Here is a 15,384-nt window from a genome sequence, read left to right as displayed (position 1 = left end):
GAAGTGCTTAAATGTTGAAGAAGGGAACTGTAGCTATGGCAATCGGAAGTTGAAAGGGTTTCTTATAATTGTTAAAGGAAAAGAACTTAGTAGGAAACAATGTGACCATCCATTTTTTGGCTCCATTCTACTACAAACTGGAGGTAATTTTCTAAGGATTAAGCCATTGTGTTGGATATGTATGCATTAGATTTGCCTGCATGTTGACAATAAAGCATGGTGTCATCAGCAAATAAACCCATCTTAGGTGTGATTGCATCAGGGAAGTTGTTTATCAAGATCAAAAATAATGATTCAAGTATTGATCCCTAAGGCACATGATGTTGTCTGGACGTACAACCATTGAAAACAGTTTGGATTTTTCTTTTAGCTAAGAAATATCTTAATGCTAAATCTTAATATAGTAATACAAGTTGATTATTCTGAGAAAACCTTCATACTAGACCTTAAAAGTATCAAGTGCTACGTACCTAGCTTCACCTGCTTTATGCAGTGTGTAATATATATGTTGATGACCATTAGGATATTCCATAGTAGAACAAGATTGCTTAAATCCATTGTTGGTCAGAAAAAGTTTTTAATTTTCAAGGTGATGAATCATCACTAGATTGATTAACAATTTAAAGATCTTAGTGAAGAACAAAATGAAATTTATGAGATGACAACTTGCAGGTTAGTTCTTTCACCAGAATTCTTGAAAACTGGTACGACAGATGAAAAATTTCCAGCTATTAGAGAAGCAAGAATTCATAAGGCATTTGCAATAGAGTTTAGAGAAGACAGAGGCCAGCTCAGCATAGCATTTCTTTAAGATTATAGCAAATTCATATGCTGTGAGGTGTCAAAGTTTTTTATGATATCCAAAAGAAGGTGATGATCTAATCATCAAGCACGGTTTCCATCCGTAGTAGAAAATCAAGGAGGAAGTGCTTTGTAGTTTTCAGTAAGCTACTGGGCAAACAGTTCAGCCTTATCAGTTTCCATGCGTAAAAAAGAGGCAATTGTTTACTCAAATCATTATTGTTCAACATTTCGATTTCTTATAAAAAAACTTTTTTGTGTATAAATAAAAAATAATTTTTTTTTTCAAAAATAAGTCATATCTAAAAATTGTGCAACAAGTTAAAAAAAAAAAAAAGCTGTGTATCTCTCTCCCACAGCGACAAAATTAAACACAAGGTCAGTGGTAATCCACCTTCCCCCAAAATGAGCAGTTTACAAAACTACAAAAAAATAGGTATGTTTGCCATGATCAAGGCCCCATTAGGCAATGGACAATAAACTTATACCCTTTAGGACAAAGCAATACCTGGGAAAATGGCATAATACATATATAAAAGTTGTTGCCCAACTTTACTTGGTTGGTTTCTCACAAAATTCCAGAGATAAACCTTCTGTAACCAAATTATGTAGAGCTTTTGGATAAGTACATTTCATTTTGATTAAAAGAGGTACAAGGTACTTTTGACATCTATAAAATTATTTTTATGCAATGATGCTTATTTTATTTATAATTTGAAACATAGAAACTTACAAATAATATAAATATTAATAAGTGATTTGAGGCTTGGGAGCACAAGTTCACAAGGGTCCTAAGTGGGGGAGGTACAGTTTAGTAGAATTTTTACGGATACCTACTGGAAAAGAATACTTTCTGGTTCAAAATGAACACTGAATCCATCACTTTTTCTTTCTTTTTTTTTTATCGAATTTATTTCCAAGGTAAAATTAATTCGAACAGTAAAATAAAAAATAATTTCTATCTGAAATAGAAAAAAATGGCTTAGGGAATATTATTTTACCGATATTGTTATTTTAACAGAACATAAATATGTTTTGCATGAGTAGGCCTACTCATAATTCAAACTACTCTTCTCATCTTGGTTATAATTTTTTTTTTTCAGAACGTTTTAACCGATGTAACAGACCTTTAGGTATTTTTTATCTTGGGAATTTTTCTGTTAAACTTTAAAATACATCGAATCTTAAAACGAACTACTGAGCAGATTGTTCTCGTTCCGTCAGCCATGATCGGGCAAAAGTGCTAATTATGTTAATTGTAGTTATCGCTGGTGGAAAGGATTGAGCCTTCATCCTATAGAAAGTCCACCACTGCAGTGCAGTGGCACTACAGTGCAGTGCCACTGCACTGCAGTGGTGGACGAAAATGCCATATTCCAAAAATCACGTAAATTGATCAAGTTTTCTTTTTATACAGAAAATCATTTTGGTAAATTTTTACGTGCACCACTGCACCAGTGCACACTGCACTGCACTACTGCAGTGCAGTGGCACTGCACCAGCACCACCCCAACCTCCCCATGTTAAGAACGGCTTTCAGAATAAACAACCTCCCCCAACCTCAAAAGCCGTTCTTAACTTGGGGAGGGGTGTTTATTCCGAAAACCGTTCTTAATATCGGGTGTGTTTATACTACGCTGGGACAGGTCGTAAAAAATATCAAAATTTGTTTACAATTTTAAGAGTAAATTTTATTCATTACAAACTGATGTTGATCTCGATAGTTCGAATTGAGTTGTCTTCCTATTTATAAACGATGGCGGATCAAAAACTAGCAGTTCATGATACTTGATCAATTTACGTGATTTTTTTTTTTTTTTTTTTTTTGAATATGACATCTTCGTTCCGTGACAGATACGTACATAAGAAAGATTTGATTGTATTTTTTTTTTTTAAGTCGGGTGAAAATGCACTAGGCGTGGGGCCGGGGGACCACCCGAAGATTTATTTATAAATACCGTAGATTGATTTATGGTTCATGGTGGACAACTACATTATTAACCCGAGAAGTTCGGACGTTAGATCGACCAAAACGAAACGTAGTAAAAAATAAATAATAATAAAAATAGTAATCTGAATAATCCAAATGAATATTTCTCTAATGAATTCAATATTTTTAATATTTATGTATTGCATTCAATGCATTGCATTACCACTTTGTTATAAACCATAAACCACGAAGTCGTCTGTAATGGAAAACTTAAGTCCGCCTGTAGATAAATTTATTGAACAGCAAGTGTTATTTTAAAAAAAATGCTTAGACTTTCTTTTATTAGCTAATTTATATTCTCTTAAATAAAAATTGTCTTTTCGATTCACTATTACTGGAGATAAATTCGATTTAATTAAACTTTGTTTGGGTATTATTTTCTCTCTCTTTCGTGTTGATTTCCATGTCCTCAAAGAGAATAATGTACACACACACACGGAACCATTTTTTTTTCTTTCCAGATTATATTTCAAACTTTAGTTTGATTTTGTTTTTCAAATAGTAACGTCGTTAGCAATAAGTTTTCGTTTACTTAAGAAAATAATTTATACGAATTAAAAATATTCAAATAGCTTACAACAAAAAATAAATAAATAAATAAACTTGCATCCACAAAAATCGGCGGATGCTAATGATGATGATGCTCTTTGTTTGCATCGGCGAAAGCAAAAACAGTGGTTTCCTGTTGTTATTGGGGGGACATTAAAAAAAAAGAAAAACAAGACCATTGTTTAATGAATTGCTTATGACGTCTTTGGAAAAAAACGCATTTAAAAAAGAAATCAAAAGGACATAAGGTGTGTTGTTGCGGTTGTAGTCACTGTCGTTAGTTTGTGTAATTCCTGAAATTTTATCATCTAAATCACTTTCAAAATTCATCTATGAAAGACACTCCTAAGTCAATCCTATGAGGAAATGACAATATTGTTGAAGAAAATATGTTAAAGAATAAGCAAAATATCGAAAACTAAAATACACTCATTAGCATTTGATTTCGGGGTTTATTGATTGGAATCAGTCATACACATTTGAGAGAGAGACACGGTAAAATTACAGGAAATTAATTCCTGATAACATTAGACTCAAGTCTGGGTCACGGATGATTAGTAAATACATTTTCATTATTAATATAATCATGACTGGACATTATTATTGTGAAATTATCACTCATTTATTCTTTGTAAGTGAAACATTTTTACAAGAAAATGTTAATGTGAAATAAAAAAGTACTTTCGTGTTAAAAATAAATAAACGAGGAAAAATTGCTGTCATTCGAATCAAATGATTATTTTATTTTATTAATAAAATGCAATTTCAATTTTGACAATTCAATGTGCACTTGCTACTTTTGAGTTCGGTGAAAAATGTCAACTTTTTTTTTTTATTATTCATCAAATGAACCATAAATCAATCTACGGTATTTATAAATAAATCTTCGGGTGGTCCCCCACGCCCAGTGCATTTTCACCCGACTTACTAAAAAAAAAAAAAAAAAAAAAAAAATACAGACAAATCTTTCTTATGTACGTATCTGTCACGGAACGAAGATGTCATATTCAAAAAAAAAAAAAAAAAAAAAAATCACGTAAATTGATCAAGTATCATGAACTGCTAATTTTTGATCTGCCATCGTTTATAAATAGGAAGACAACTCAATTCGAACTATCGAGATCAACATCAGTTTGTAATGAATAAAATTTACTCTTAAAATTGTAAACAAATTTTGATATTTTTTACGACCTGTCCCAGAAACACACCCAACCACCCGATATTAAGAACGGTTTTCGGAATAAACACCCCTCCCCAAGTTAAGAACGGCTTTTGAGGTTGGGGGAGGTTGTTTATTCTGAAAGCCGTTCTTAACATGGGGAGGTTGGGGTGGTGCAGTGTGCAGTGGTGCTGGTGCACGTAAAAATTTACCAAAATGATTTTCTGTATAAAAAGAAAACTTGATCAATTTACGTGATTTTTGGAATATGGCATTTTCGTTCCATAACGAGTATGTACAACGATTTTTCTGCATTTTTTTTTTAATACAGTCGAATTCTAAATTAAAAAAAAAACAAAAAACTTTCGTTATTGGGAGCGAGGAGACAACTGGTTTGGGGACTAGGGTTTATTTTCACGATCCGATTCCACTTAATTTGCTCTGTCAACAATCATAAAATGGGGTGATTGTGTTTAAATTAATCGCCATTTGAACGATCCTTAAAGGAAAATGTTTTTCTATTTTTTTAAATAGTTTACTTAAGAAATTTAACTATTGCTCGTAAAAAAAAAAAAAAAAATAATAATAAAGAAAAAATATCCTTAGAAGATGCGTTTTTTAATTTAGTAAAAAAAAAATATTTTTATTTTTAAACGTCATAAGAGAAATTTGGCATTTTATCAGAAAATAAAAGAACCAAAAAATTAAATCGTGGATCGTCAATGTTGTTATTTATTTGGATGTTAATAATAATATATATATATATATATATATATATATATATATATATATATATATATATATATGAGGATTGACATATAGACGATAATGCTAACAGGATTAATGAACATTCAACAATGCAGGTTTAATAGGTGTGTCTAACTTAGAGTTTAAAGTCGGTTTAGATTATTTCCTAAAAAAAAAAAAAAAAGGAAAAACTAATTGTAATTAATTCTATTGAAAATTGTTATTGTTGTAAACTGTTGTAGTTTTAATTCAATTTGTTCACTGACAGGTCAACAAAGTATTAAGTAATGACTTATGATTCATCATCACATAAAACACTGACATTTCGAATAAAAATGTTTGGTAAAGAAATTAAAATTTCATTATTCAATATAAAAAATTACGAAAATATTGCTGAAGAAAAAAAATGAAATGTATCATCTAACTTCGAGGCAAATATTGATTTTTCTGATTTCAAATATTCAAATCAAAAGAGAAATAATTAACAAGGTAGTGTTAGTGTTCAGATAAAAAGGAGGAGTGCTGAAAAAGAAATAATGTAAGTATAAACTACAACCAGTCTACAAATCAAAAAGGGAAATTTTAATCCAACTACACTATTTTAAACATACACGATGAATTAAGTCATTCTTGAAAAAAATATATTGAAATGGAGAAAAATAGTCGAATATAGAAACAAGCAGTGTGTGTGTGTGTTCATCTTAGACTGCATCGACAGAAGAGAAAAAGGGACTCAAATTAACCCAAACAATAAACATAAAGACGACACGACACAAAAGAGAAGTGGAAAAGCACACTTCTTTTACTACAGGGAGTGACATTTTGGTTGTGACAGATGGTTGTGGAGATAAGGAGTCGTTTTAGAGAGGCGACATCCTGTGAGAAAAACGACAGACAGAAGAAATAATAATAATAATAATAATAATAATAATAACTTTCAATGAGTTCATATAAATTCGATTTATCTTATTGGAATTATTTAATACAGATTTACTTTAGTTTTCATATACCCATAGTCCCAACGACGGTTGTTATATATATATATATATATATATATATATATATATATATATATATATAAAGAAAAGTTTAGTTTCAAGTGTGAATTAATCAATAATAAGTGATAAGTATTTATCTTCCTTCCATGCGCGATATTACACTAAAATGATACATCTTTTTCTTTTAAATCAACAACTTTTTCTTTTCTTCATTTGAACTTGTTATTCAGAGTAGAAAACACGCTAAATCGAGGGGAAATCTTTGAAAATAAAGTTCCTACATATTAACAACCATGACTATTAATAGCAGATAGACTTTTATTTATCTATAATCCAGCGGATGGAGAGCAGGAGGGCATACACTCAGTTTCGTAACATGTGAAAAACGCAGAATAATGAGATTATTTTTCTTAATTTTTATATCGCAATCTAAAAGACAAAAATATAAGAAGGATATAAGTCAAATTGATCAGTTTATTATAATAACAAAAGTTGACAAAATGAATTGTCAATATTAAAAGCGAGAGAAAAAAAAACGCCAGTCAAAAAGAAAACAGTATTTCTTTCATCATCATTTATGATGAGAGTAGTAACTGCATGCATCATTCATGGCATTTCATGACGAGAGAAAATTCACTCCAACTTCGACTACTAATCATAAGAAGTGCTTTATGGGAATAAAGTCTCATTTTAGCATTTCTATAAATATTGTTTTAGAGGTTTTGACAAGGAAATAAAATGCGAAAACTAACCTTGTCTTTGGAAAAAAACTGCATGAATGCAACTCGTCCCCTCGCCATTTTGAATCTGCGCACCGACCTTTGACCCGGTACTTCCTGAAGTAGAGAAGAAAAAAAAACAATGAAGAAAGACTTTTAACATTGGCCACTTCTTCTACTCAAAGTATTTTAGAGTGGGGGTAAAAGTATTTTGGATAGGAACAGCTTAGTAAACTTACGTATTCTTTACAGTCTGCCATAGAAAACTGCTAGTTTTCCTCTCGCTTGTTTTTGGTTGTTTTATGTTAGGAGTTATCAATTTACACCATCTTGCTGGGTGAAAATCAGCGTTTACGGTGTAAACGGAGTTGAGGTTTATTTTTTTGAGTTAAATCAGCACGACTTGTCTTTTCTTGTTTTGCTTTGCGACATCATTCTCTCCTCCGTCGCCGCTTTGTAAAGGAGTTGGGTTATTAAAACACCAACGAAAATATTTTTAGTATACGTGGGTCAATTAAAATGAAATATTTAAAAAGATATCAAAAAAAAAAAAAAAAAAAACATTTTCCATTTTCTTATGTGTAATCTGAACATATAAAAAAAGTTATAGTTGTAAAACTATTAAAACGTGTATTTTTTTTTTTTTTACATTTTAAAATTTTTTTCTAAAACAATAAAACATAAAAACGGCAGTGAAAATCTTAAGTAAAAACTTTTTAAAATGAATAAATAAAGGGAAAAATTTTGTTTTTAATGAATTTTCAGAATATTTTATTTTCCTCCTAATCTTCGTAAAATTGATTTTTAACGAAACTGTCAAACTTTTTTCCTTTGTATTATTATTTTAGACGCTTAGGGTTAACTGTTTGGCTTAATTGAAGGACATGTTTTATTTGTTTTTGTTTTGTTGTTTAAAAAAATCAACAACAAAATACCAATCGCAATTACACTTTGTTTATCTTATAGAAATATTTGAGATAAGATTGTTAGACATTTCTGAATAGTACAAATTGTCTCATTGATTGTCTCATTGTTTGATCAAGAGCATTACATTTTAAAAGTAAATGTTACCCATCTTTATTGAACGTAGCATGAGAACGTTTCAACAACCAATAACTTTTTTGGTACATTTTGAAGTAGACAATATATATATATTGTCACAGTGGTGACAAATAAATATTACAAAAGGCAAGATAAATTATTATTCTACCTAAGTTTTAACTTATTTTTAAAACACAAGTAATGTTACGTTAGGACAAGTAATGTTACATTAGGACAATAAAAAGTGGCGGACATGAGACGGCCATCTTTGGAGTTTCATTAATCACTTAAAACTTGAAAATAAAAAAAATACGAATAGAAAACTACCCACTAAATGCCACGATCAGAATAGAGCACAAAGCGACTGGAGTTCTGGATCAAAGAGTTGTTACACAATCTTTCTCTGGGATCACGAGTCAGGATAGCAGGTTGGATTTCCAGTTTGTCAGATGAGAATGACAATGGTATTTTATCAATGAGATGAGTTGGCAGGTTCTGCAATTATTCCGATAATTCAAATTGATTTATTTTTTCTCATTCTTTCCATTTTTTATCATTTTCTTTTTGCTAGAGATGGTTATCAGATGCAATATATTCACGTGCTATTTTAGACACTTTATCTGAGAGATCTTTTTAAGATTCTAACCATTCCTTTAAGTGAAATTTTTTGTATTTCTTTTGCACTTGGTTCAGGGGCATATTTGACAGGTAGATTGTGAAATTCTTTTTCATGGGTTGCTTCTACAATTATTGAATGATGGAGATCTTTCCAAGATTTCAGTTTCTTTTCATGTCAAACTTTGTTATCTTCTCTGTGTGAGCTCTGTTTGTGACACTGGTTTCAACTAGGATTGCTACTTTTCCCCTTTTGTTTCACATCGTTATGTTAATAGCTCTGTTTTCTAACAAACCAGAAGCAAATGTGCTGAAAGCAATACAAATCCTTGCGGTTAAAGAGGAGAACACCATCATGTCACATGTTACTCTACACAACGTGCACCAGGATCGTGACGAAACAATCTGCTCCTTTGGTGCTCATCTCCGGGGACAAGCTAGAGTGTGCAAATTTGTCATCAATCAATTGCGATGAAGAGGTGAACTACACAGAAATCATTCTTTGAGATGTACTTATTTGTGGTCTTGAGGACATAGAAATTCATCTGGATCACCTTATTGACAAAACCCAAAACATGATGCTGGAGCAGGTTTTTCAATTCGGCAAGGCCAAAGAAGCCAGAAAACACTCAGCATCCCGACTTCATGATTCTCATGGTGCTGCAGCTGCTTACTGATGACAGAAAAGTGCAGCCACCCATAACACTAATATGACAGACAGCTCCGAAACATGCCATTACTATAGAAAAACTGAACATGGCAAAAAGTCCTTCGCAAGTGTCCAAAAAAAGGAATGTCCTGCCTACGGTCATGTATGCAAAGGATGCGATCATGAAAATCACTACAAAAGTGTGTGCAGCAACAAAAATAGAAAGAAACGGCAACCAGAAACATCGCCAAAAATCATGCACTGAACATGAACGAGTTGTTTTTGACCGCCTGTGTGCAACATTCAGCTATGTCAGACACCACAACGCATGCAAATTGACTCTGGACCACTATCTCTACAACCAGCTGTCTGACGTGTGCACTAAACAAACCTCATGATCACAACCATTTATCAACGTCACAACAAAAATCACCCGTGAAGACTATGAATAACTTGGCTTTACCCCAACCCTCATATCAGCGTAAAATGACTGTTGTTGCTATGATGGCTGATACTGGTTGTCAAAGTTGCCTAACCAGTATCAAGGTGATCCATTGATTGGAACTGAGAAAGCATGACGTCATTCCTGTCACCATGTGGATGCATGCCGCCAACAATAAAGGTATCAACATCCTTGGGGCAACAGTTCTCTGACTATTCAGAAAAGACCTTGAAGGCAACAGGGTAGAAACACGTCAGATGGTGTATGTTACTGACAGTGCAAACAAATTCTTTATTAGCAGGGAAGCTTGTGTTGCACTTGGCCTGATTACCAAGAACTTTCCCACAATTGGTGAGGTGATACACAACAGAAATGATGCTGTCAGCGCTACAGATGCTACTTGCATACTGAGAACCCCAATGATGTTGGGTGTAACTGTCCCAAATGCATACTGCCACCATCAGTTCCTTCAAGTCTACCCTACTCCGCAACTGAAGAAAATTGTGGAAAACTGGAGGAGTATTTGCACGCTCTATACAGTGTGAATACGTTCAACACATGCGAGCACCAACTCCTCACCCTCATGAAGGGCCCACCCATGAAGCTTATAGTTGACCCTGATGCTACATCCGTGGCCCGCACACACCTGTCCCCATCCCACTGCACTGGCAAGATGAGGTAAAGGCAAGTCTGCATCAAGACGTGAGACTACAAGTCATTGAACCAGTGCCAATTCGTGATCCAGTAGTGGTGTCATAGAATAGTCATCTGTGCAAAAAAGAATGGAAAACCTCATCATCCTGTCAACTTCAAACCTCTCAATGCTCATGCGGCAAGAGAGACTCACCACACCCAATCACCATTCTACCAAGCCAGGTCTGTGCCCCATGGTAAAAAAAAAGACAGTGTTTGATGCCTGGAACAGTTACCACAGTGTGCCAAACCACAACGAAGATAAACCCATCACAACTCTCATTACTCCTTGGGAGAGATATAGATATCGATATGCCCCACAGGGGTACATTGCCTATGGGGATGGCTACACACAGCATTTCAATGAGATTTTTTGCTGATGTGCCACATAAGATAAAGTACGTTGATGATACACTCCTGAAGTCAGACAATATCAAAGACAGCTTCTTCCAAGCATGCCAATGGCTTGACACTTGTAGCAGAAATGGCATTATTCTCAACCCTAAAAAATTTGTCTTTGCCCAGAATATAGTGGACTTTGTTGGGTTTGAGATCACACTCAACAGCGTTCAGCCATGCAAGAAATACCTGCACGCTATCTTGAACTTCCCAGCGCTGAAGAACATCACGAACATGCACTCATGGTTTGGTCTGATGAACCAGGTGTCTTATGCATTCAACATAGTGGACAGAATGCAACCATTTCACCAGCTCCTGAAGCTGGAAACGCCATTTGCATGGAATGCCCACCTTGACAACCTGTTCCTGGAGTCCAAGGCAATCATACTCAGTGAGATTGAGGAGAGCATCTGTATCTTTAACAAGTCTAAGCCCATTTGCCTTTCCATCGATTGGTTAAAGAATAGTCTTGGATTTTGGCTCTCCAGAAGCACTGTCAGTGTTCCAAAGCAAAACACTTCTGCTGTTATCAGGGTTGGAAGGCATTTCACACACTCAGCCAAGTCACGTTATGCTCCAATAGAAGGCAAGGTACTAGCAGTGGCTGATGTATTGGAGAAAGCCAGGTACTTTGTTCTCAGTTGTGATGACCTTACAATAGCTGTGGACAAAAAACTACTACTGAAAGTGTTTGACAACAGATCGTTTGAGGACATATCCAATACTTGGTTGTGCAACCTGAATAAAAAAAAAGACCTTGTGTTACAGGTTTCACATGATTCACATTCTGGGTGCCAAACACCATGCAGCAGATGCTATCTCTCACCACCCAACTAGTACTCTCAAACCCAAAAAGATGCTGTTGGTGGACGACACCACATCTGTCTTTGGTCATGAAGAACACATTCCACATCTGCTACCATTCTCTGACCTCAGCCACACTCTCTCCTGCACCACAGCAATGAGTGTGACACCGATGGGGAAGAGTCTCTCCAGAACTGTGCTTTATCATCCATCAACTTGATACAGTCGATCACTTGGGACAGAGTTTGGGTCGCCACTAACAGTAATGAAAACATGGTAAAGCTTGTTGAGATTACCAAATCAGGAATGCCAGAATCCCACAGTGTGTTGCTTGTGTCCTTGTGATAGTACCACCAGCTTCACGAGGACCTTTACTCGGTTGACAGTGTTGTCGTATACAAGCAGCATCAACTCTGACAATCTCCAACCAACAGCAGCCAGAGTGCCAGAGCCTGCTAGCAGAATTGTGACACCAAGGCACTCGAATCGAAAGAAAATGAAGCTTCTATGGTTGAAAGACTATGTTCAAACAGCTGGAACAGAATAATCCCCGGTCTAGAGGGCAATCTACCCAGTGAAGGCCCATGGTGTGTTTTTGTTTCTTTTTCACTATTTCTCCACCAGACAGTATGAAACTTTTTGTGTGTTCACTTACGTACATTGAGAGTCATCTACAATTAGTTCTTGTTCCATCCATCGGAGGATGTACCAATGACTTGAGGGGGGGGGAGATAGAGAAATATGTACCAGAACTTGTTATGTTATGTAGCTGTAACTATTCCATTCACTTAGTTCTACCAATCTGTGTATTTCAGATCTTCATCATTTGTGATGTCATCCTGAAATGGTATCAAAATAGTGTATACTTATCTATTTAACATACAACTCAGGCTCTTTCAATCTCCTGGTAAAAACAAGAAAAGTTTTGATGACAAAATCCCTCTTCTCGTGGAGAAGGACATTGCAAAATGCCTAGTATTTTACCATATAGATAAGAGCACTGGCTGCCAGAATCCAACGTATAATAAAAGATGTTTTCTGTGCTATCATTCTTGCAATTTCCACGATGTACACAAGGATTTGCATTCACTTATGATTTCATCAAGACATAGATATGTAGCAACGGTAGCGATTACATACAACCACAGCAGCGACAGCTTGCAGTTTACAATTTTTAATCTATGAAAGAGAAAAATTTTGAAGACCATCTTAAAAAAGAACATTTTTAAAAAAACCTTTTTGTATGTTTCTATACTTTCAGGGTTTTACATATCAAGTAAGATTGTTTTTTGTATCATTATTTTAAAAGGAACAACATATATTTTAATTTATTTCTATTGTTTGAATGATAAATTTAACTTTGTTGTTCCATTCAATAGAATTAGTCTCTAAATTAGAAACCCCTTTTTTGTATGTTCTATTCTTAAAAAATCTTTTTGCAATTGGTAATTAAGGTTAATTTGTTGCGGTTTCAAAATTACCACCTCCATTTTTTCTTCTTTCTTTCTTCCCTTACCGGCTAAACACGAGTGAAACGTTTGACCAAACACGAGTGAAACGTTCGGCCAAACACAAGTGAAATGTTCAGCCAAATACGAGTGAAACGTTCGGCCAAACACAAGTGAAACATTCGGCCAAACCCGAGTGAAACGTTCGGCCAAACACGAGTGAAACATTCGGCCAAACACGAGTGAAACGTTCGGTCAAACACGAGTGAAACGTTCGGCCAAACACGAGTGAAACGTTTGGCCAAACACGAGTGAAACATTCGGCCAAACACAAGTGAAACATTCGGCCAAACACGAGTGAAACATTCGGCCAAACACGAGTGAAACGTTTGGCCAAACACGAGTGAAACATTCGGCCAAACACGAGTGAAGCGTTCGGCCAAACACGAGTGAAACATTCGGCCAAACACGAGTGAAACGTTTGGCCAAACACGAGTGAAACGTTTGGCCAAACACGAGTGAAACATTCGGCCAAACACAAGTGAAACATTCGGCCAAACACGAGTGAAACATTCGGCCAAACACGAGTGAAACGTTTGGCCAAACACGAGTGAAACATTCGGTCAAACACGAGTGAAACGTTCGGCCAAACACGAGTGAAACGCATGCACATATATCAACAAAACACCAATGAAACAGGCGATTGATTTTTTACCCTTTAGATGAAATTAATTTAAATGGAATCAACGAACTCACAATCTACTTCTGATTGCATGAATTTCGTTCTAGAATTAATTAGAGTCGTTTGTTTATTTCATTGGGACCAACCTCACTAATATCACGCTGCCCAAATGAATGCAGCTCATTTTGGCCAAGTCAGGTGACTCGCCCGGGGAGCAATAACTGACGCTACCAGTCACGTCGACCAAATCCACCAGCGCCAAAGGATTCTAGCAGCAGTTCAAACTGCACTTGCCTCCTGAGACCCACCAGCAGCGAACTTCCCTTCCAGTCTCCAGCACTTCCAGCGCCTCCAGCTCACTCCTGCAGCTTTCCAGCCCTTGATGCCTCCAGCTTCCTTCTGCAGCTTTCCTGCACCTCGTTCCTCCGGCCTGCAACCTCACTCGCACCTGGCTCCCTACTGACCATCCGTTCCTTAACACTGATCCTCTGTTCTCAGTGTCATCCGTTCCTTAACACTAATCTTCCATTCTCAGTGTCGTCCATTCCTTAACACTGATCCCTCCATTCTCAGTGTAGTCTGTTCCTTAACACTGACCACCTCATTCTCAGTGTCCACCGTCCGTTCTGGATCGCCTTGATGTCCAGCTGATCGTTCCAGACCCAGCGAGCAACCCTAAACCATGCTACATCTAGAGTACCTCTTCCAGACCTCCAGACCTTTGCCTCCAGTGATGTGCGACCTTCCCGCAACCAGCGTCCAGGTCATTTGATTTTTCGTTTCCTTTGCAAATAAAAGGCAAACACTCATCTTTAACCAAACAACCTGTGTCTGTTATCCTTCTTTGCCTCTTTGCTGTTTACTTTTTGCCTGTGTCTACCTTGTTGGTTGTTGGGTCGATTGTCCCTGGACGACCGGCTCCGCAACAAATTTTTAATCTTTTCTTTGGGAAATAAAAGCAACTAGCTCTTTATTTCTGTTACTAAAACTTGACATAGGTGATATACTTTTCGAATCTGGTTCTCATTTGCTCCTTTTTTTTTTATATTTTGCTTCCCTTTTGTTTATTGTTACCTTGCTTTTATTCACAAGATTGCTTCCCCCCCCCATTTTTTTTTTTATATTTGTTACACCAAAAACGTATTTTGGTAATGACGACTATAAAATACATCAAAGGTTAACACACAGTTTACTTTCTTTTTTCCAGCTAGGAGACCAAAGCGAGTTGACTTATCCCACGACACTTCTTCCAATTCTTATTTTCTCTCTTAGGGGTCCAACCAAAACCAAAAGCTGTCCGGCACTGGGGTTCAACAAGAAACACCATGGACTCAACACGGTTACTATAGCCACACATATGTTGACTTACTATAACGCACACACACCCGCACACACATAAATGAATCTGACTTTGACACCAGTGTACAGTACACATTTTTCATAAATGAGCACTTTCTTTTCTTACAGACAGGACGTTCATCCTTTCTTCAGAAATGAACACTTTTCTCTTCCTGACTAACAATGCTTACAATATATTTCCTAAAAACTTGTAACAAGATTACTACTGGAGAGTCAGAGAAAGCAATAATAATACTAATTGTGGTGGTATTCATTCATAATTCATAATTTTACAATGAGAAAACCTAGG

The 15,384-nt window shown here is 35.6% G+C and overlaps 1 protein-coding gene across 1 annotated transcript in view; it reads right to left on the bottom strand.

Moving 5' to 3' along the window:
* The window catches only part of LOC145276901 (MOB kinase activator 3B-like), a 71,312-nt gene extending 63,887 nt beyond the window's left edge, over nt 1–7,425 (bottom strand). Inside the window, exons 1-2 of the mRNA XM_080128347.1 lie at nt 7,203–7,425; nt 6,997–7,080 (exon numbers count right to left, since the gene is read on the bottom strand). Coding sequence (XP_079984473.1) covers nt 6,997–7,080; nt 7,203–7,223 — 105 coding nt within the window. The 5' untranslated portion in view covers nt 7,224–7,425. The remainder of the gene's footprint in view (nt 1–6,996; nt 7,081–7,202) is intronic.
* Nucleotides 7,426–15,384: the final 7,959 nt, after the last annotated feature.

This window comes from Euprymna scolopes, chromosome 5, assembly GCF_053919585.1.
Source record: "Euprymna scolopes isolate OS-2025 chromosome 5, ASM5391958v1, whole genome shotgun sequence".
NCBI lineage: Eukaryota > Metazoa > Mollusca > Cephalopoda > Sepiida > Sepiolidae > Euprymna > Euprymna scolopes.
Note: the sequence above shows the minus strand (reverse complement) of the source record. Positions and strands in the feature narration are given on the sequence as shown.